The sequence below is a fragment of the Ursus arctos genome, unplaced genomic scaffold (assembly GCF_023065955.2).
Source record: "Ursus arctos isolate Adak ecotype North America unplaced genomic scaffold, UrsArc2.0 scaffold_15, whole genome shotgun sequence".
Lineage (NCBI taxonomy): Eukaryota > Metazoa > Chordata > Mammalia > Carnivora > Ursidae > Ursus > Ursus arctos.
In genome coordinates, this window is record NW_026622819.1 from 24,693,465 (window position 1) to 24,715,970 (window position 22,506).

Below are 22,506 nucleotides of genomic sequence, written 5' to 3' on the forward strand. Positions count from 1 at the left end.
ACTCTCCCAACAAACATTAAGTGATAGGTCTCGATCTACTAAGTGTTAAACCAAACAAATTAGAAAAAAATCCTACCGTCACACACCATTCTCATTCTGCCAGCTAATTTCTCCTCTCTGGAAGGAAAAATAAAACCTTTTCTCTTTCACGGTTTACCTGAACTCAGATCTCCTTCAGCAATAAAACAGACTTCTCATATTATATATGCCCTCAAAAGCAAAGAGGTAGCAGTATTTTATTCCACATATTTAAAAAGCCCTTTTCCTTTATTTGCCCTATTTTATTGTTCTTCATAGTATTTCATCCCCACATGAAATTTTATTTTTTTTATAGTAAACTCTACACCCAACGTGGAGCTCAAACTCATGACCCCAAGATCAAGAGTCGCATGCTCTACTGACTGAGCCAGCCAGATGCCCCTAAAATTTAAAATATTTATGTGGTTGTTGGTTCCCCACCACTACCAACCAACCAACTAACCAACGAACTCAACCCAACACACACACATACACACACACACACACTGAATGAATGAAATTGTTCCACACGTATCGACCACATTGAATACAGTATTGCTTGTAAATTGTGCTTTAATTTCTGCAATCAGATATGATGCAGTGAGATACAAGTATAAACTTTCATGTACATTGGGAAAATAGAAAGCACATTTATACAGATAATAGCCCAACAGCTTATTCCCTTTAAAAAAAAAAGTTTTGAATGTTTTTAAAGCTAATTTATCTTCAGTGTAAAAACTTGGAGGTATAAACAAACTCAAGATATTATATACAGTAAATTAATGTACATTTCCAAACTTGCACAGTGCAGCATTTTAAACAAAGTAAATGGTCTCATTTCAGCTTTTACTGTTAAGCATAATCCATATCTCAATCTTGAATAAAAATGTCACAATATATAAACCCACTGAGAATTCTGTACACAAATACAAGTTTATAGAAATCTGATTTCAAATATAAATACATAAATTGTCATGACCTTACATGTTACAACAGCTTATTTTTCTATTGTAATTTTTTTTTTAAAAAATCATAGAAAAATATTTCAATGCACATTCAACTGCTATGACAAGGGCCATGACCTTGTGCCTTTAAACCATACTTTGTGGAGTGTAAAGCATCACACCGAGCATTTTTGGAATGAAAATTACTAAGATTCTAAGATCGAAGAGGCTACTGTATAAATATTCACGTTATAATATGGTAACAAAAATAGCTCCATAGTGTATTTGGGAGGCAGTGGGGCAGAGAAGTGGAGGTTAGTGCTAGTTTAAGAAGGCCCACAGAACGTACGTTAAGGTAGCTAATGAACTAGTGTATTTTTAAAATCCCTACTGCAAGCCTAACACTGAACTCACTAGTGAGACTCTTAAGGCAACCAAGACCAGACATGCGTTTGGCCCCCAATACATGAATCCTGCCCTCTCCTCAACCTCTGTCATTTTAACAGACCAACCTGGCTCATGTGTCAACATGGAACGGGGAGAAGAGCAAAGCAATTTCTTGTACATACAAAAAGACAATTCAGTGCAAACTGAGAAACTTCTTTGTCGATAGTTTCAAAATTTCTTATTGCCCTCAAGCAACTGAACTTTTTCTAAACATGTAGCATTCAAATCGGGATCTATACGGGAGAGCAAATGTATATAAAAGGCAAACATTCAGTTTGAAACATTCTAACATTAGTTTTCCCCCTTCCTTTTGTGGGATTTAACAGGGTTCCACTGAGAAAGAAAAAACTGGTCCTTAAAAGTGTACTTTCCTGCATTTAAAAATATATATACCATTAGACAGCAGGTCCAAGGTGACCAGGCATAATCAAGTTTCTTCTATGGCTTTTAAATCGTTGAGGTACTGTAGGAGAACCATCACCTCTGATATTCCTGCTTCGTGGCTTCCCTATGAAAGCCACATTCAGAAGTGACACTGCTCGTGTCTGCGCGGTTACAGAGACTTCGGGGAGACTGTGTGAGGGCTGCGGCGGCGGACTGTGGTCACAAATGGTCCCAAGCCTCGGCACACTGTTAGAAAAAGGCAAAGCACTTTCTAACACTGAAGAGGTTCCAGAAGAATGGGAGCTCCTTTGGGCAAACCAAAGAGATTCCCCCAGTTTAACCAACAGATTTAGCAGCAAGATCCTGGGACTCCGTGCACCACAGCAGGGAGTGCGGGGGGACGGCAGCGAGGGGTACAGAGTGGGCAGAGAGACCTGGAGCTGTCAGCACACGGAAAGGGCAGTGTGGCTGGTCGACTAGTCCACCAGCCTCACACAAAGTGACACAGCCTATGCAGGAGGGGGGATGGCTGGAAATGTCAGGATGGGTGACAAGGGTGGAATTTCCCCAGCTCTTCTCAGGCAAGAGGATGTAGAAAGGAAAAATGCTATGGTTTACATGAATGCCATACATCTTAATACCTCTATGTGAGTCTTTCAATTTGCCATACACACATCGAATAAAGCTGAACTTCCTCCAAACTAAGATGGGTAGAGAGACACACACTGTTCCCAACGACCAGATAAATTATCTTGGCACAGAAAAGATCTGAAGTAAGTATCAAGTCCAAGAATGTCTGACCAAAGCCCTTTCTAGTAGTAAACCCACCACTGCAGGTTCTGTATAATACTTACGCATCAGACAATGGCCACAGTTCTATTATGGGTCAAGTAGTAATTCCTTTCAATTAATAATACTAGCGATATGGTTTTAATTGCATAGTCTTTCAGGAGCATGAAAAAAAACACAAGAACCAGCTCTTTTCCTGAAGCCCCAGGATTCCTGCTACAGAGCCCTGGACTAATGCCTCGCCACCCCCTGCAGCAGGAAGCTTCAGTAAGCTTCTCCACTAAGCCGGAGATCACATGTGTTCGACTCCTGTCCCAGCCCTCCGCTTTCCTCCTTCACAATCACTGAGCACACTCACACATCCCCCAGATCCACAAACTCATCTTCTCGTTTGGCCAGATCATCTTCATCACCCAAAGCTTTCCAGCCACTGGTGGGCAAGACTGGCTTCGAGGAGTGTCGCTGCAGCAGAGCAAATGGAAACAAAGAGGACAAGCGAGCAGAGCTCCTCAGCAATGAGGGGGCCTCTGCCGGAAGGGCCCCCTGGCTGTGGTGTCTCTCGTCAATTTTCTCTTGTAAGTGCTCAACTTCCTCCATCATTTCCAAGAGTTTGCTCATGGTGGCTACTCTGCCACCACCCAGGATTTGGGCTTCTGGAATCCAGCGCAAGTAGCGCTGGGCCCAGACTTTGATTTCTGGCCCCTCGATGTGAGGCAGCAACAGACCGTGGTAGTCCGTGGGCTTGCTGTGCCAGCTTTCATAGAACTCTCGAAAGTTGTCTTGCAGCTCATCAGAAGAATTAATTAATTTGCTAATTCTCTTGCCCAGAAGGTTTTTAATTAAATGATCTGTTTCTTCCCTGAAAAATCCTCTTTTGGGAGACGATTTAGATTGGGTGAGTGGTAAAGAAAGTTGTCGTTGATGCTTTGAGAGAAAACACAAATAAAAATCTCTGGTTAGCCTGAGAGCAGTTACAATCGCTCCTCAAAAAAACAAACAAAAAAGCAGGGGTGGGGGGGCCATAATCCTGCTTTAACAAGAGTCATGAGAAAACAGAACTGCTGTGTGAATGAAAAATCATTAAAAAGCAGTAACATGGTGGGGGGGGTTCTTGTTTATTCCATGATACAAACGTTAGATGCACATCGCTTTTATAAACAAATCGGTGAAACCAGGCACGTATGGAACTGTGCAGAAAGGTGGGTTATGACAGAAAGAGAAGCTTTCTACTCCCTCCTCTCCTGGCCCAGACACAGTAAGTACTTTTGAAGAACAAGTTTAACTCAAGATAGGCTGCCGATTTAGGGACGTCTGGGTATGAGGTCTATTTATTTTTTGATGAGAGCAAAATGTTTCTTCTATGTTCTGAACACCTGTGAGGATGCAGTGCTGACTTCCTGAAGATCTTATCGCTTAATGAACTACACTTGCAGGTTACCAGGCAGCCAGTGGGAGTTCAAGCCTATGTCATAAAGATTCTTTTGGACAAAGAGACAAGTGGTAGCAGAAGGAATTTGAGGAACTGGCTAAATTGGCCAGATGTTCTTGCCTGACAAGCTGCGCCGAGTAGAAAATGTAAGAGCATTTACATTATTTTCCTCCCCAATAATTCTACCTGCAGCCAAAGCAAGGTGTTCTCAACTGAGGAGCACCAGGACGGGGCTGTGAAGATGGGTAAAGAGGTAAAAGGTTACAAGGACCCCCAGGCCCAACGAAGAGATCAGCATGTCGGGAGACACGTTTCTCCCCAGCTCTTTTGCTCCTGAGGTGTCCGATTGAAATAAGAAGTCAACAGTTTTATGGGCAGGCTAGCCCTATAACTCTCTAATATATTCCTGCCAGTGGTTCTTCCTTATGGGAAAAAAAGCGTTCTTTATTATGGAACACAGAATAACAATAAAAATATAAAGAAGAGGGGTGCCTGAGTGGCTCAGTCAGTTAAGTGTCTGCCTTTAGCTTAGGTCATGATCCCAGGGTCCTGGGATCAAGTCGCACGTCGGCTCCCTGCTCTGTGGGGAGCCTGCTTCTCCCTCTCCCTCTGCCTGCCACTCCCCCTGCTTGTGTGTGTGCCCGTGCGCTCTCTGTTAAATAAATAAATAAAATCTTTAAAATATATTTATATAATATATATATAAATATATAAAAAGAAGGAAAAAAAAATATATATATATGCCAAACCAGTCACAATGCCACAACTCAGAGCCGACCAGGACTTCTGACTTCCCAGCTGGGGTAGGAGCACCAAAGGCCAGGAGTCAGCACCCGGCCTCTCTCCTCCCCAGGGGTCAAAGGGACTCAGTCTGGGGTGGGGGACCACGGTACACAGGTGGAAGCAAACAGCCACTGAGCATTTACTGCCTCCCGGGTTCTGTGCTCAGTGCTTTACATGCATCGACCTGGCCAATTCTCCCAGTCACTGTTCCTGCCCTGTTTTACAAACGAGGAAACCAAGGCACAGAGATTAAATAATACACAAAGACCCCAGCTATAAAGTGCTAAACGCGGTTTTACATACAGTCTGGCTCCAGAGACTGGGCTCTTCACAGAACTCCACTGTCTTGGAAGCCCCTACTCTCAAGCCCTAAGTGAACGGCAGGTTCAGGAAGGGCAGGGTGGGAGTGGCATGCCTGGTCAAGGCTGAGGTTGACATGGCACGCCTGAGCGGGCCCCGCCACCTCGGATGATAATTCAAAAGAAGTGCTTCATGCTGGTCAGCCACAGCCTCTTTACTTGCTACAGAACTTTTCCAAGGCCATCTGCCCTCTCAGCAAGGGGCCCGAAGCCCAACACATGATGTCCTAACACAAAGGCTTCAAAGTTCCTTCAAAACTGCCCCAGCTCCAACTCTGCTTTAGCTAATACAATCTAAATTCTCTGGCCCTCTGGCTCAAACTTCCCGCACCAGTCAGCTCCTGGAGCCTAGACCATTTGCTCCTGATTACAAGGAGAAGGGACATTAAGAAAAACTGGATCTGAGCACAGAAATGAAATCCAGTCTTGCAAGGTGGAGCCTCAGTTTCCTCCCATGCAAAATATGGGATTAGGCCTCACCTGTCTCTGAGGTCCCTTGCCCCTCTGGCCCAGGGCGGTTCTGAGATGGTGAACAGGTGAGAAGTGTGCATGCAGCCACCAGGGGGCACAGCACACTGAGGAAAAACTGACCTCTGCCCAGGCTGTTCTGGAGCTCAGGGCAGTTCTGGTCCAGCTGGCAGGAAAAAGACTAAACTGGGAGGGGAAACATCCACCCCGGCCCTGAGGACCCTTGAAAGAGTAAAGCAACAGTTCTAAGTTGTTCAGCAGCTGGCATCTTCTGCCAATGCGGGTTTTGGCTCACCTGGCCGGCCCCCAAGCCTCTTTAGAATGGAGCACCTCCCACACCAGGACAGGCCAGGCTCCCTGGACAGCAGGTAGGATCAGAAGTAGGGCAGTGGAGAAGGCAGAGACACATGCTGACTTGGGATTCACCACCACCGCTTTCCCTTTTGTGGGGTCTGGTGGGGGGAAACTCCAGGCCAGGAGACAGAGCTAAGAGATGGCATGGAAATCATTTCTCATCTAGGGAACTTGGGGGTTTTAATAACTTACGATCAGTAACAAATATCTGAAGGGATATCCCAATAATGTGACATTTTTGGTTTATAGCATGGGTCAGCAAAGGACAGCCCATGGCCCAATCAGGCCCAGGGCCTATTTTTGTTAATACTGGAACACAGCCATGCCCATCTGCTTACGTGCCGTCTGCGGCTGCTTTTGTGCTACGTCAGTACAGGGGGGGAGCGGCACTGGAGACTGTGCAGTCCCGAAAAGAGCAAACTGTAGATACAGCTCATGAAAGAAGGTCTTGCTATTGAAGACCCGAACCAGTACAGACAGAGCAAAACCCACAATCAATGCTCCTTTCACGCTGCTAACCACACTCAGGCAGGGGGTACCCATGATCCCATGCAGCACAACTGTCTTGGCAGTAACATCCCCAGGGACATTCAGCAAATGGCCATGTCTCATCAAGGCGAAGGCCGATGTGCTGAAAGCAAATGATTCTCACGGGCCCTGACAGTTTGCCCACCACAAACCTTGACTCTGCAGACTGTTTACAGAATCTATATGTAACTTTTCTCCTTGCATACATGGGGATCTCTGGGCAGATGAAGGGGGTAAGACATGTGGTCATCTTACTTTGAAACGCGTTCCTTTCCGCTGGCCTTTGTCCAGTTTTGGCTTTTCCACATAAAGAGGGTTTTTGAGCAACATCTGGGCTTTGGGTTCAAACTGTACGGACCAATCCCACACGGTGAGCAGATTCAAAGGCTTGCTTTGTGTATCCTGGCTTTCCCTACCCTGCCAAAACAAGCACAGGTCACGACGGCTTCCAGGGGGGCTGAGGAGAGCAAGCCCACAATGCTGAGAGACACGCACCAGGAAGGGCGCTCCTGCCCTGCCCTGAGACCAAACACTCATGGGTTCCTCCTTTTTTAAAGGCTGCGGCTGTCCGTGGTTGTTCACTTAAGGCTTTGGGTGGGAAGGGAGAGAGGGAAGACGGTCACATTATTTTCCAGTGGGCCACGTGCCAGCCGCTGATAGGCACTTTCACCACAACCTTGTGAAGTCACTACTGCTCACATTTTATATTTGAGGAAACTGAGGCTCAGAAAACTGAGGTGAACTGCCTGAGGTCTTGAAGCTGGTGAGTGATGAGGCTGGGATCTGGAACTGAGGCTGTGTGACCGGAAGCCCAGGTTCTGTGCCCCACTTCACCGAGGAATTTGGTAAAACCGCTCCCAAAGGGCCAGTTCAGGCAAACCTGCGGGCCAGCAGAAAGCCGGCCAGAGGCATTTAGCCTGGTTAGAAAGTAAAACTCACAGGAGCGAGGCCTCAAGGGAGACTAAAGGGAGTTTAAGATGGAAAGTAAAAGCCTAGCTTCCCTGCTCTGCCTCATCTCCATTTTCTTCAGAGTAACTCCAGGCATCAGGTAAATGGAAGAGAAGGCTGACCATCTTTACAATGAACGACGTTTAATTTTGCTTAATTCCTCAGCTCCAGCACTTGCTCTCCCAGCTCCAATATTTACTGTGTGGCGTTGGGCCAGTTACTCATCCACTCAGTGCCTCAGCACCTCAGGGTAAGAATGCAGACCCCACAGGGTGCTGTAAGAATTATCAATCCCCAGAAAGCACTCAAAACAGGGCCCAGTATATAGTATTACACAAATATTTTTATCATCAAAACTACTGCAATCTACTTGTGAGTTGGGGCTTCTTTAATGCACAAGTTCCTAAGAGGGACTCTTACCATGTTAGTGTCTTTTTGATGAGGCGAATTGAAGAAGAAGGTGCTAAAAATAGGTATGTACAGACTATCTGACAACACAGTCAGGTACGTCTCCGTGAAATCAAATGCTGGGGGATGCTGGTGTGCCAGCTGCCAGACACAATCTAAGAAAAGCAGGAACACAGGAACCTATGTGAAAACAAGACACGTATTACTGAGCAGGCACTAGAAGCCCAAGGCCAGCTGTCCCGAGTTCAGGGGCGGCCGTCTCAACAGTTGTGGAATAACCACTTCTGGGCACTACGCTCTCTGGGAAACAAACAGCAGATGCCATCCCATTCCAAGCAATGAATAAGCTCAACTGAAGTTGCACGCCTGTATCTACCATTAATATCAGTACTCGGCAGTACTGATCTATGTAAAAGACATCTCAAAGATGAAATCTGTAAAATCTCAGTACTGAACAAGCATGGACAGATGAGCATTTGCACCTGATTCTGATGATAGGGAGCACTTTGAACCCCAGTTAAGCGAAACTGTTATCTCTCCCGAAAAGAGTTCCATTCTTCTCATTTGTATATTATAGTACCAAAAAACTACTCAAATATTTTGAATTGTCAATATTCCATTTCCCACTCCCCACAAAGACGGTGCAGAAGAGAAAGAGGACGGGAAAGAAGGCAGAAGCAGCAAAGGTGAGTTTCTAAGCTTTTTTCACAAATGTACAGATTTTTTAAACTGAGAGCCTCTTTTATTAGCTACCCAGAGGCAAGCCCTTTAATGGCAGAGATAGTTTTCCTAGGGAGCTTTGTCATTCACAAAATGTTTATCCTTCTGAGTGCCAGTGACCCTGACTGGTGGGAAGACAAGCCATATCACGGCCTCTACCTTATGAAGACTGCCCACACTTCATGTAGCTCAGAAGAGAGGAGGGGTGCCTGGGTGGCTCAGTCATTAAGCATCTGCCTTCGGCTCAGGTCATGATCCTAGGGTCCTGGGATCGAGCCCCGCATCGGGCTCCTTGCTCGGCGGGAAGCCTGCTTCTTCCTCTCCCACTCCCCTTGCCTGTGTTCCCTCTCTCGCTGTCTCTCTTTGTCAAATAAATAAAATCTTTAAAAAAAGAAAAAACCCCAAAACTTCAGTATGGTGTCAACTAAACTCAAGTATAAAAATATAATTTTAAAAATTTAAGAAACTGGGGTACCTGGGTGGCACAGTTAGTTAAGCAACTGACTCTTAGTTTCGGCTCATGTCCTGATCTCGGGGTCGTGGGACCAAGCCCCAGGTCAGGCTCCCTGCTTGGTGTGGAGTCTGCTTGGGCTGCTCACTCCCCTTTCCCTCTGCCCCCACCCTTCAAATAAATAAATATTTAATAAAAATAATTTTAAAAACTTAAAAATAAAAACAAATTTAAAAACTTTAAGAAATGAAATAAAAGTCGTCACATATTAGAAGAAAAAGAAAAACCAACAACTCCAACATGTTGATGTTGAGATGCTAAGAAATGTTTATATAGCAACTTTATTTTTATATTTTTTTTCTTAAAGATTTTATTTATTTGACAGAGAGAGAGCACAAGCAGGTAGAGCAGCAAACAGAGGGAGAAGCAGGCTCCCCGCAGAGCAGGGAGCCCGATGTGGGCTCGATCCCAGGCCCCTGGGATCACAACCCAAGCAGAAGACAGATGCTTAACTGACTGAGCCACCCAGGCGCCCCTATATGGCAACTTTATTTCACACCTCATTTTCTGCTCAATGTATCATTTAAACAGAGTGGAAAATATCTGAACCTTACTGTAGAGTCAGGAAGATGGACTCAGTTTGGGTGACTTCTCCAAAGGCTGGGTGAAAGCAGATCAGGCTGGATCTGCTCTTGGACTTATTCCCCACAGACACAGTACCTGTCAGTTCTAACTTTCTCAAGATATCCAAAATATAGTCTTCCCCACAAAGTATCAGCTCTCTCTGCCCATCATCTTATTTGAGTCCCATTAAGCTTGCAAAGTTCCTCAGAAAGGCAAAGTCCATTCTAAGACTGAAAATGGTGATTTCCATTCAGCTTGATAGGACACAGATGAGCAGAGACCAGGCCTGAAAAAAACCTCAAGGCCTAGCTGAGAAGCTGGGGTCTTCCAGGAACACACCAAGACCTGGAAGGCAGAAACCATGGCCCTCTATTCCCACAGCACGCTGGCCAAGCTGTTCCCACCACAGACACATTTATTATCTGGAGTAAGAACAGCCATGAGTCATGCTCCTAGAATACAGGAACTTCACAGGTGACTTAATTAAAGAAAGTTCAGCTGTTTTCATTTTACCTTCTACAATCATTAATACTGCAGCCAAAGGAGTCTGCACAGCTGCAGCTGAGACAAGTACACCACAGTTTGGGGGCTAACTAAACTACAAAGCAAACTCTCCGACGCTTGAACTCAGGGTCGAGGTGTGGAGCAATTCACATGGCCAGAAGCAGAAGAGGTTGTGTTCACAGCGGACATACACAGCCGATAAGGTCCTGGTAATGATGGCATTAACATAACCCCATGCTTTATTCTGAAAAGATTCATGTGTTATGTATTTTCTGTAAGAAACTTATATAGCGGATTTTTTTTTTTTTTTTTTGCAAAGACTAAGTTAACGGAAACTGTAGGAGCCTCTCTGAATTAATTTTCAAGTTTTACAAACCGATGTTATTCCCACCATGAAATAAATATCCACCCTTGGTGCACACAATTTAGCAGAGAAGGATCGGAACACACTAAGATCCCTTTCCTCAGGTAAGGGTTTCAATACTGTTTAAAGCATTCAGAGTCATCAAACGGTGCAGTGAACACAGCCTTCCTAACAAGCCCATCAGCACCTACTTTGTTTTTTTTTTTTTTAATAATGATTTTTTATTATATTATGTTAGTCACCATACAGTACATCCCCGGTTTCCGATGTAAAGCTCTCAGCACCTACTTTGTAAGCAGTAGCCCTCCACCTGAAGACAGGTAGTAAATAAGAGATCTGCGAGGAGGACACTCACCTCCTCTTTGTCACTCTGACGGAGGTGGTTGCAGCGATCCAGGAAACAGTGCCCGCCCATGATCCACTCCTTTTGGACGAGGCTCTGGAAACCAACCCTGGTTCTGCAGTGGGGGTCCATCATCACTTGCACCAGAGAGGAAAGGAGGCAGCAGAGGTCGGAAGCGTTCTCCTCTGGGAGGGGCCCCAGCACCAGTACAAAGAGGCAGAAGAGTGTGAAGTTATTAAAAGCCGCCCAGAGCGTTTGCTCTTGCACAGTTTATGGCAGGGTTCCCCAAACCAAAGTCCGCCTGCTAACTGACAGTCAAGCCCTACTTTCCTGAAGGAGAGGGCCAGGGGGAAACAGGGCAGTGTTTTCAGACTGAGAGACAAGCTGCTTCTGGCCAGTCTCGTACAGGTTCCAGCCTACTCTGGCACTAAGCATGGATGTGCTTACTGAATGCATGAAACGCGGCATGCCAAGTCCACTGTCAGCACGTGGGCATCCCGGCGTGCCACACGAGGGCAGAGCCATACCCATGACGGCGGCCTGCTGGGCTTCACAGACCTACTTCAAACCTCTTCCGGCTGCTGTGTCAAAGCAAAAGTCCTCACTGGACCCACTGTTCCCCAGCTCGGCTGCCTCTCAGAGTCACCTCGGAGCTCCTTTCCTGCACTCCCTCTGTTCTGGAGGAAGTATGGTATCTCTGGACTCCCTTATTCCCAGCTCCACAGCTCTTTCTGTTTCTATCTGAGAGCACGGAGGTGCCTGCTTCCCTCTGTCTAGCCTGGAGGAGAAACTCTCCTCAGTCTACTACCACATGCCCACCCTCAGAGCACACCGTACAAGACCTGTACGACAAAAATTCCGTTCATACACTTGTTTAGCATTTAGGACTCACAGCAAATAAGAGCACACATGACCATCCATACATCTGCCTTAGAGTTTTCAGATCCTAAAAGTTAGGGCCTACATCCTCATGGTTTCCCCTTTACACAAAGAAGTGCAACTCAAGCTGCTATTTAAAAATGCCCGTGAGGATGACGGTGCTAGGAGCGGCGCAGGGAGAGAAACTTGAGAATGAATTCTAAGTAGGTGGGTGTTTCCACCATGAAAACTCTCATTCTGATCCTGTAACCATGAGGCACTACAGGTCCAGGCTTAGGCTTGAGCTTCTGTTTCTCTCCCAGGAGACAAGTCTCAACTACGGGAACACATGGACTTCAAAGAAACAGTTTTGTCTATGGAGTGCTACCAGTTTTTGAAACAAGTTTCATTTTTAAGGGAATCTTCCTTCTTGCATCTGAAGGATATTAATAGTACATGTGTGGGTAACAGGAAGAGGGGCTAGAAAAGGAGATTTCAGATGAGACAACTCAGTCGTCCATCTGGGAGCGAGTGACTTCTCACACCTCAAAGATCCAGATTTCATTTTATGCAACTCTGACTAGTGCCGTCTGTCTGGCCCTGGGTACTTCTGCCTCTTAGACCCCAATCTACCCCCTCCTCCCTTGCACCAGTTACTCAGTACTCCTCTGCCACTGGTCTTAGGTCTTTTTCAATAACACGCTTACATCAACTCTCTCATTAGGCTGTAAACTTCTAGAAGGCAGAAGTATACAGCTCTGCACATGGTAGGTGCTCAATAAATGTATTCAAATTGAAGTCAGTGAGCCAGTATCAGGTGGTACAGAAGCCCCAGTCAGACACATTTTCCAGCCTGCCCAAAGAGGCTAAATTTCAGCAGTCATAGAGCGCATCAGAGCAATGGTAAAAGCTTCAGGGTATGAAAGTGTGAGATGGCCAGCCTACCCAAAGAGGCTAAATTTCAGCAGTCATAGAGCGCATCAGAGCAATGGTAAAAGCTTCAGGGTATGAAAGTGTGAGATGGTCTACTGAATTGGAAGTGCAGGTCTATAAGAAGTTTAAAATATTCTAAACAGCAAACGTAATATTTTAGCTCAGATCTAACCAATTTCAGCAACAACCTTTAAAAAAAAAAGCAGTTTACACCTGTTTTTACACATTCTGAATGTTCATGTCCTATTGGCAAGTGTAGCAAGTTAAGCCCACTGAGGAAAAGGAAATCATGACCCACAAAGTTTCTATGGCAACTGCACAAGGTTGTCAAACACAAAGGTATAAAAATAACAATTAAACCATCTATGCGTTTCTTTATATAAAAGGAATTATCAAAAGGTTTTAACTTTAACCAAACTGAGTTAATATAAAACAAAATCCAAAGCACTGGAAATGTGAGCTTTGGTGAAGATACCAAACAATTCCTTCTTGGGCTGCAAATAGATCTGCCAAGTTCTAAATGAAGGATTTATTTTTAAACTATAACACTGACCTCAAACGCAAAGCATTCCAAGGTCAGGGTAGAAAAGAATGGGAAGGATTTCTACACTAGCTCACTCCTTTTATAAGACAATTCCATAAAGCTGCGTATACAGAAATTGAATCTCCAGTGAAGGAAAATGAAAACCACTCTTTGCGCTTTAAATATATTACCTAAAAGAAGAACGTTCATGTTTTGTGCTTCTAGACATTCTGTAATCTCTATTGCTTTTTTCAGGCAACGTCTAAATTGGAAAGAGACAAGAAAAGGGGCGTTAGTTCCTGAGGTTGGTATCAAAACGAGGAGAAGTTTAGAGACAGAAAACTGAAAACTAATGGAAACGATCTCATTTGTTTTTCCACTTGAAATCCTCCAGTAAAGAAGCAAATTACCATTTACACTATTCAGGTACTGCAAGACATTCATTTGCCAATTAGAAACTGAAAAATTTCAGAAGGGAATCCCAAAACTGATGTTAAAACATTCCTAGATGATTTCTAAACTATAAACTCTTACTGAGAACTCATGCCTGAGTCTGGCCCGAGTCTAGTAAGAGCCGCCAATGCCCACATCAGAAACTGTGCTGCACGCCCACATCATTTAATTCAAGGTCACTTGCCAGGCGCGCCAGTGTGGCTGACAAGATTCAGTATGCCCAGAAATCCCTTTTGTCTCTGTATACACTATCCCTTTCACAGCTTTGACTGTTCTCTACTTATAACTAGGGGCTTCACAACGCTGTTCCCTGCCTGCAGGGGCGCCTCTCCTGGCCGACTCTTCATTTGGCTCTCTGCCCACCCCACATAACGAAGGGTTCTTTTCTGTATGACATTTATCACTGTTTGCAATTATACATTCAAATTATGGGACATGTGGCAGGCTCTTCAAAATGTATTTGTTAATAAGGGTTTGGAGGGCTGAGGCTCCGTTCCAGAAACCTCACTGGCAGAACTGAGAGAGATGCTGTGCCAGGTCAAGGGAAGAATTCTTCTCTTTCCTCAAAAGACTCCTAGGGTCAGAGCTATTCTCACACCCCTGATCATTTCTGTTCTGTGCCTCGCTTTGCCCTCTCCTTTACTTAATGGCAACTGAGAGGAGCTATTCAAAATATGAAGTAGGGAAGGGAATATAATTCTGTCTCTGGGGCTCTCAACCTAATTCCAAAACCCAAAACTACTAATTGAGATTAACCATAAAGTTATGAAAAAAAGGGGGGCACCTGGGTGGCTCAGTCGGTTAAGCATCTGCCTTTAGCTCAGTTTATGATCCCAGGGTCCTGGGATTGTGCCCTGAAATCATTTTTAAATAGGGAATATACAAACGAGACACATAATTCAAAAAGGTATTTAGTAAAAAGTCAGTATCCCTCCCCTTCGCAACCCGGGTTCCTGCTCAGAGGCTGGCACTGCTGCCTCAGTTAGGATCTTGGGTTGCCACGCCCCCTTTTCTGCAGCCTTTCAATGTCTAGTCTAGAGCCGACAGAGATCTCTTTCTGAGCAGGTAGCATGTCTATAAATTCAGATCAAATGTGCACAGAATACATAACATGTAAAATCCAGCTGAGTCCTGAATAGAACATGTGATCCAAGAACAGTTAACGGTTAAATTATTTGTCAATTTGTTTTACTACTTTGAATTAGAGAACTATAAAATTCATGAGCAAAAGAATGGCTTGAAATACCTGATTATGTCAAGCCAGCTGCTGCTTTCCAACAGAGAAAACCATTTTATATCTGTGTCCCAAAATTCGGTACTATTATCTGAAAAAGGAAAAAAGAGTAAGAAGTCAGATCACTGTTCTCTTCCACATCTGCCACCAAAAATCTGTGCTACTCAAGTGTGCCGTTCAGAGAGTCAGTCCCGGGCCTGAAGCAGACTCCAAGCACAGATCTCCACTAGCAAGCAATGGACATTTCCAGACTTCAGCTGAAATGGTGTCTGAACTATAAGCCCCTGGAAGGGGGGTGGCAGTCAAAAATGGATTTTTTAGATTTTTATTGCTCAAATAAAAAGTGCCCCACAGTATGTATAAAAAGTCACAGTCCACCTTTTAACTTAACAAGGAGAGTAACATGTTTTACTCAGAAATGGTCAGCTCCCAGGCTATACTGTTCCTAGTAGTGGAAAACGCAACAGGATACATTCTGATGCCAGGCAGCCCAAAGCGGGAGACCTGGCTTCTGTTGGAATCCTAAATACATGAACACATTCTCCTTCCTCACTTCTACACCATCCCCCCACCCACCTTGATACAGAGAGCCCTGCATTTCATGGATATCTAAGACATGTCAAAGTCACAAACTCAAATCAGTGATAAGGCAGACACCTCTGCAAGTCCTGGAAGATGAGAACGGAAGTGCAGAATCACAGTCCTGCAACAACTAGTGCAGTGGAGACTGTACTTCAGGGGTCATTTCTACCATTTGTTACTAGAGAAGTTCCTCGGAACGCGCCGAGTACCCAAAATTTAAGATCTGCAAAAAAACCCAAAAAACGAAAAACAACAAACTAGTGCAGTGTATCACTCTCCACCAGGTCCCTGCTTTTTATAAATCTATTTTATAACACACAACAGAGTGTATTCTCCTTAGAGGTGGATACTGTTGTGTCCCTGGGTGTCATATTCACCTTTATCTCAAATGCCTCCATAGTCAGTGAGTTTAGTGGAAACTCCACAAACGTCAGCTGAATGAATGAATCCTAAATTAGTTGGCTAAAAAGTCCAAGTTAGGAAAAATTACATGTAAGGGTGACCAATTTCAGATGGTAATACAAACTCTGAAGAATGAGGAGAATAGATACCTGAACTGGTTAGACTGGATTCAAGTCCTAAACTGTTCATAGTGGGCAGCCTGGGTAGGGAAGTGGGGGAGGCTGGAATGCACATATTTCATTTCCTACTTTGTCCATTTCTTCTTAATCAGAAAAGAAAAAAGATATTTCCTCTTGGGGCGGGGGCGGGGAGGTCCATTCAATAAGCCACCAACGAAAACAAACAGACCATTCATTTTCTAAATCACTGTGAGCAAGCCAATGACACTGGTAACACTGGCATTGCACGTTCCCACAACTTTTAAGGGAAGAAGTCCCAGTGTTCACATCTGGGCAACTGGGGTGCTGGGGACAGAGAGAAGAGGAGGGGTGGGCCTGTGTTCATGGTCACGAGAAGGGGCAGCGGGGCAAAAGCCTGGAGAGAAGTGAGGGGCGGACGTGGCAACGCCACGGGCCCTTGGCTGCCAGCCTGCCCCTTCCCTCCACGACATCAACCCTCATAGCCACGAGTCTCTGGTGCCAACAAAGCCCAGGGCAAAGGCACCAACTTTCACCTGATCCACGTGAAGTTTTTACTCAGCATTCTTCTCACCTATCAGAAAGAGCTGTTTAAATTTAGAGTATGCAGTCTGGATGTCCTGCAGCGACAGGAAGTTGCTTGACAGGTCTTCAGTTTTAACAATTTCATAGGGTGGCCTGTGGACAGTCTTGTAAATCCTAGGTATCAAAAAGTAATGTGAGATTAGAAGAGCAGATGTGAATTAGAAATAGCTTATTTGTCCTGAGCACTTACTATGTGCCCAGAACTGTGTGTGTAGGTATCTTCCATTTAATCCCTGCCGACAAAGTAGCCACTACAGGACTGCTGTCCCCAGTAGGCAGAGGTGGAAATGGAAGCGTGCAGAGCACTTCCCAGCCCAAGATTATGAAGATTATAAACTGACAGAGCCGTGATTTGAACCCAAGGAAATGTAACCTCAAAGTCGTCTTCTTTTCTGTTTTTAATTCATCCACTTGGGGTTTTTTTCTGCATTTTGAAAAATTTCAAACGTGTATTAAAGGACAGTGACATAGGCCATGACCTGGATTTGACCACTGTCAACACTATAGCCATCATGCCACTTCCCCCTAAATACTTTGGCATGCATCTCTAAATATAATGCGCTTGACATTTTTAATGATTACGTTATACTGACTCTTTCAAAGTTAACTTTTTTTAAAGTTTATTTTTTTCCAGTAATCTCTACTCCCAGTGTGGGGCTCGAACTCACAAGAGGGGCGTCCTCTACCATTTGAACCAGCCACATGACACTCCTTTCAAAATGATTAAAAACAACACTCTAGGGGCGCCTAGGTGGCTCAACCCGTTAGGTGTCTGCCTTCGGAGCAGGTCATGATCCCAGAGTTCCAGGATCAAGTCCTGCATCGGGCTCCCTGCTTAGCGGGGAGTCTGTTCTCTCTCTCTGCTCCTCTCCCACTTGTGCTTGCTCTCTCTCTCTCAAATAAATAAATAAAATCTTAAAAACAAACAAACAAAAACCCATCATTCTATGTGGTATTCCTGAGCACTAAGTTGTCAGCAGGTAAACAGGGGTGAACATACTATTAAGAGCTGCTCCTGGGGCACCTGGGTGGCTCAGTTGGTTAAGCGTCTGCCTTTGGCTCAGGTCATGATCCTGGGGTCCTGGGATCCAACCCTGCATCGGGCTCCCTGCTCAATGGGGAGCCTGCTTCTCTCTCTGCCTGCCACTCCCCCCACTTGTGCTCACTTTCTCTCTCTCTTGCTCTACCTCAAATAAATAAAATCTTCAAAAAAAAAAAAGCTGTTCCCTGCTTCTGGGAAAACAAGAGCTGAGCTAGCCAGTAACAAAATGTAGAATAGTACTGACCCATCCAAGAAGCTCTTTTGGATTTGTAAAAGGCCATCATCCTGTTCTTTGGGCAGTGCTGACATTTTCAAAAGGGCACATCCATTGTGGCAGGACCAACACCATATCTGCAAAGGGGAATAAAGGTTTTTCAGCTATAACATACACAATCCAGCAGGAGACAGGTAAGCTTAGCATTTAAATTCATACAGGGAAATGTTTCACTTCAGTTAAGACATGGCTGGATGTATTCAATTTTGTGAAGCCAAAGAGTAGTTATGTACAGTGAAAAACACGGATTTAGTCTTAAAACAAAACAAACCAGGTCTAGATAGTCACACTCAGCCTTGCTTATGGTCTAATGTACATCTTTTGACGTGGCTTCAGTGTTGGGAGCCTAGACGATGGCGTCACCACCATTATCAGCACGGCAGATCTCACTAGAGCGCAGCTTACTCGCTCAGGCCTCTTATGTCAACTAACCCATTTGATTCTCAGTCACGTGCTGAGAAAGGTAAGATCCTTAACCCCATCAACAGCAAGAAACTGAGGCTTAGAGACTCCAAATAACCTCCTCAAGCTGCACTCCGAGTTGCAGCATTCCGACGAGGCCGAATGGCAAGCAGAGGGCAGCTCCTGTCACCAGAAAGTTCACACTAGAAAGAGGGGAAGCTGGCTATTCAACACAGAAGACCTGTACATGCAAGGCAGTGCGCTACGTAAAGACAATGGGAAAAGGGCTAAGACATGTGTCTATCTTCAAGGAGTTTATACTCTCAAAAGGGAAATACAATTACAAACATAATAAAAGGCAGGATGTGGTAAAGGAGAACAGAATTTCAAGGAACAAAGGGAAGGCAAAAGAGGAAGAAATCATATGAATGACCATTAGTGACAGGTTCAGGCGTTCAGGCACTTTTCTGGCTACAGTGGGAGGTTTTGTTTGTTTGCTCTGTTTTGCAAGAATGAAAGGAAATGAGGACTGATCTTGGGACAAAGTAATCTGTCAGTACAGCCCAGCACGGAGTAGAGGGCAAGGCTGGTTGGGGCAGGTGAGTACAGTTATGGACTTTGAGCCCCATATAGGCCTAATTGAGGGGTGAGAATGGCTAGAGGCCAGCCACCGCTCTGCTAATAAGCGAGTCCTCAGCCTTAGCTCAAAGGTTAACCTAGAGAAGAAGGTGCCTTTTATAATTCTGCTACACAGAGATGGTACCTTTCACTACTCATCTGCAAGGAATGGTATAAACCATACACCAGCCATGATAGCAGCAGACGCTGGGGCCACAAGGTTCAAGAGAAGCACACAGTCCAGGTGACACTCTGCACTACACCTGGAAAGCCAGGAGGCGGAACTGGTTTGGGGTTTCAGGGGAAGAGGACAGAATCAGTCCTGGATGTATTAGGTGTCCAGTGCCAACAGGACACCCGTTCAGATATCCAGAAGGCACATTAGATGAGGGTTACAAGTTTAGGAGGGGAAGGCCAGACTGGGGTTGTGGACATGGCAGCTGGCTGCCAGCTGACATAGAAGAGACGATGACCCCACCCAGGGAGTGAGGACAGAGGAACACTGAACTGTCCTAGGGAATGCCAAAAAGCAATGATTCCCCTTCTCAGGACCAAGCCGTACTTTGACTCTTTAAGATTTAAAATGAGTTTGGAAGTGTTAGGACACTGAGACAAATCAAAGGGCCCTTTGCTGTCCTCCCTCTCCCTTTTCCAACGTACATGCTAAGCAATGTACAGAAACCAGCACAGTTTCTAGCCCTCTGCCAAGGGTGACGGTACTTTGAATGCCCAAGCAATCCTGTGTCCCTAGTTGGTGCAGCTAACTTGGATAAAGGGGAGAGACACTCTTAGCTATGACCAGGTGACAGGTTCTAAGAAATTATGTGTCCTTTATTCTTTTTCTCTCTTCTCCTGGAGTAGAAAGTGTTGACTCTTGGTGATATTCAGACGTTAATAACTTATTTTCTTTTGAGGGCACAACCACACTTATCTCATCTGAGGCAATTCCCTTACTGTTCTCTATTTAAAAAAATAAATAGAAAACAAGCAAAATTCTTAGTCAAAGACAGACTTCTCATTGGAATTTAACAAAAAGCATGTTTTCTCTTATTGTAATATGTGTAATTTCTGTGTCTTAGTAATAAATGTCTTGATAACAGACAAGAATCACGGCTTATTAATCCTGTTTAATTTTTAAAAAGGAGAGGGGAAATTATTCATTATTTGATACATCTTAAGGTATCTCCCTTAATAGAGCCCAAGACAGAGCTTTAGGGGAGTATCTACAACTGGACGCTAGAAAGCAATGAAGAAGGAAGGAACTATTAAGGAGGTCAGAGGACCGAGAAAGCGCAGTGTGTCCAAAGCAAGACAAGAATTTAGAAACAAAAAAGGCCAAGACCATAATCAGTGTCAGAACTGCAGTACTAGTACAGGGGAGTGGGGAGGCACAAGGCCCGATGACTTCTGGAGGGTCTGTCTGTGGAGTAGGGGGTAAAAGTCACGGTGCGAGAAGAATTGAGACGAGAGTCAGGAGGGAAAATTAGTACAAGTCTTTAAAGATGTTTGTCAGTACTGGGAGGGAGCACAGGACAGCAGCTTAACTCTTTAACGAGGAGGTTCTTCACGTTAGGGGAGGCTTGAACGTGCCTTCAGGTAGAGTGGAACACCAGGAAAGATCCACGGGCGGGGGGAAGGCTGATGAAACAGGCGCCTGACAAAACAAGGGCAGATGAGATCAAGAGCCATCCAGCTGTTTAGATTCAGGAGAAGGAAACAGAAGCACAGAGAAAAACAATAGGAGGTGAAGGGGAAAGCCAAGGGAGGTCTTGTCACAGGTTGTCCAGGATCCACAGAAGGAGGGGAAACATCGTCTCTCAGTACAAAAGTTAAGAATGGAATTACAAACTTAAAGAGAATGAAGAAATGGCTTATACCAGCCCTAGGGAAGAATGATCCAAAAGGAGTTAAACAACAGACTGCTGAGCAGAAGAAAGGCCCAACCGAGGCAAGGTAACATATGGCTTTCATGTATCCCATTCAGTAACACTCTGCGGTTCAGTTTCAATGATCTTTAGCAATGTTCACTAGCCCTACAGGCCAAAAAAGATCAATACGCAGGGGTTGGAGAAGAGCAGAGGGTAGAGGAGGCCAAAGTCGCTAGAACGGCAGCAGGGATATGACTGAACCTACAAACGATGCAGGTCTTCACCGAAAATACGTAAAGGCAAGAAAAAACACACTAGCTGAAAGTCAGCGTAAAAAAGCACAGAGATATGGAAATGCTGCAACCGGAAAGTTGTAATGGTTGCACAACACTGTAAATACACTTAATGCCACTAATGGTAAATTTTATGTTATGTGTATTGAGAGCTCTGTGTTCCCTGGGTAAATGCATCAGTTCCATCTTGTATAATATTCCTCTGTTGTCCATTCATGCAAACTCCACTAACAACTTTCAGGACATATCTCCTTCCTATTGTTTCTATCAAAGTTATGTTGCTGGCTCCCCACTCAGGTCTCGTCAGAACATTTTCTACTTCTCTGCCTCAAGGCCTGGCTAGAACACAGTACCCAAATTTCAATGCTGGATAGAAAGGCAGCCTATTCGCACATGTGTAAACAATTCATCTTTGTTTCTTTCCAGAGAGCTCACCCTCTTTTCCTCGATTCATCTCTGAAAGGCTAAAGAATGAAGGCCGTCATTTTCATTCTTCTAAAACAGTGATTCTCAAAATGTATATAGACTGGGGGGGGTGCGGTCCCAAGACCCCTTCAGGTGGTCTGAGAATCCTAAGAGGTACTTGTCCTTTTCACTGTGTTGACATTTGCACAGATGGTGTCAAAGCCCTGGTGGGTCAAACTGCGGGTGCCTTTGCACTAGGCAAGGCACTGCTCCAGATGGCACTGATCATGACTGTATTCTTCGCGGCCACACGCTTGCAGGGAAAAAAAAGTTTTATTGAGAATGTCCTTAATGGAGGACCAAAAATTACTAGTTTTAGTAATCTTGACCATTACAGGTTAATATTCAATATTAGCACGCTTTATAAATGATGTGATGCAGTGGGAAGTAAGCACTGAAGTACAGTGTTTATCTTGAGAAAAAGCACTCATGTGACTGAGGTGAGAGGTGAGTTAGCTGCTCTCTTCAGGGAATTGAAAGAATAAGTGAGAGTCAAACACTGGGTGTTCATCCTCAAAAAAAAAAAAAAAAAAAGAATGAAGTGACCCTATCACTTCAAGGAAGACAACTGACAAATTGTTGCAAATGATAAAAATTGAAGTTTCATGCAAAAATTAGAACTGTGGAAAACTAATCTCTGCCTCTAGCTAGCCAGCTTCCCAAAACAGATTTTTCCGAGGAGACAAGGGTGATGTTAATGAATGTGATTTTTATATAAGGAAACATGCTAATATTTGGACGCTCTGTATAACCCCATGAACCAACACTTTCCAAATGACCACTATATAAGGTCATAAAATCATGCATGTTTTAAGATCTATTCCAGGAGCGCCTGGGTGGCTCAGTCGTTAAGCGTCTGCCTTCGGCTCAGGGCGTGATCCTGGCATTCTGGGATCGAGCCCCGCATCAGGCTCCTCCGCTGGGAGCCTGCTTTTTCCTCTACCACTCCCCCTGCTTGTGTTCCCTCTCTCG

General features: G+C 44.7%; 1 protein-coding gene across 3 annotated transcripts in view; it reads right to left on the reverse strand.

The window, feature by feature from the left end:
- Positions 1–573: 573 nt before the first annotated feature.
- The window catches only part of MTMR12 (myotubularin related protein 12), a 65,721-nt gene continuing 43,788 nt past the window's right edge, over positions 574–22,506 (reverse strand). The window contains exons 9-16 of one of the 3 annotated variants that reach the window (XM_026506757.4): positions 17,859–17,965; positions 16,562–16,686; positions 14,879–14,957; positions 13,371–13,441; positions 10,878–11,050; positions 7,872–8,039; positions 6,759–6,920; positions 574–3,506 (exon numbers count right to left, since the gene is read on the reverse strand). In XM_026506757.4, the coding sequence (XP_026362542.1) occupies positions 2,937–3,506; positions 6,759–6,920; positions 7,872–8,039; positions 10,878–11,050; positions 13,371–13,441; positions 14,879–14,957; positions 16,562–16,686; positions 17,859–17,965 (1,455 nt within the window). In that variant the 3' untranslated portion in view covers positions 574–2,936. The remainder of the gene's footprint in view (positions 3,507–6,758; positions 6,921–7,871; positions 8,040–10,877; positions 11,051–13,370; positions 13,442–14,878; positions 14,958–16,561; positions 16,687–17,858; positions 17,966–22,506) is intronic. The other 2 variants (XM_026506758.4, XM_044387011.3) reach the window with 2 other exon arrangements.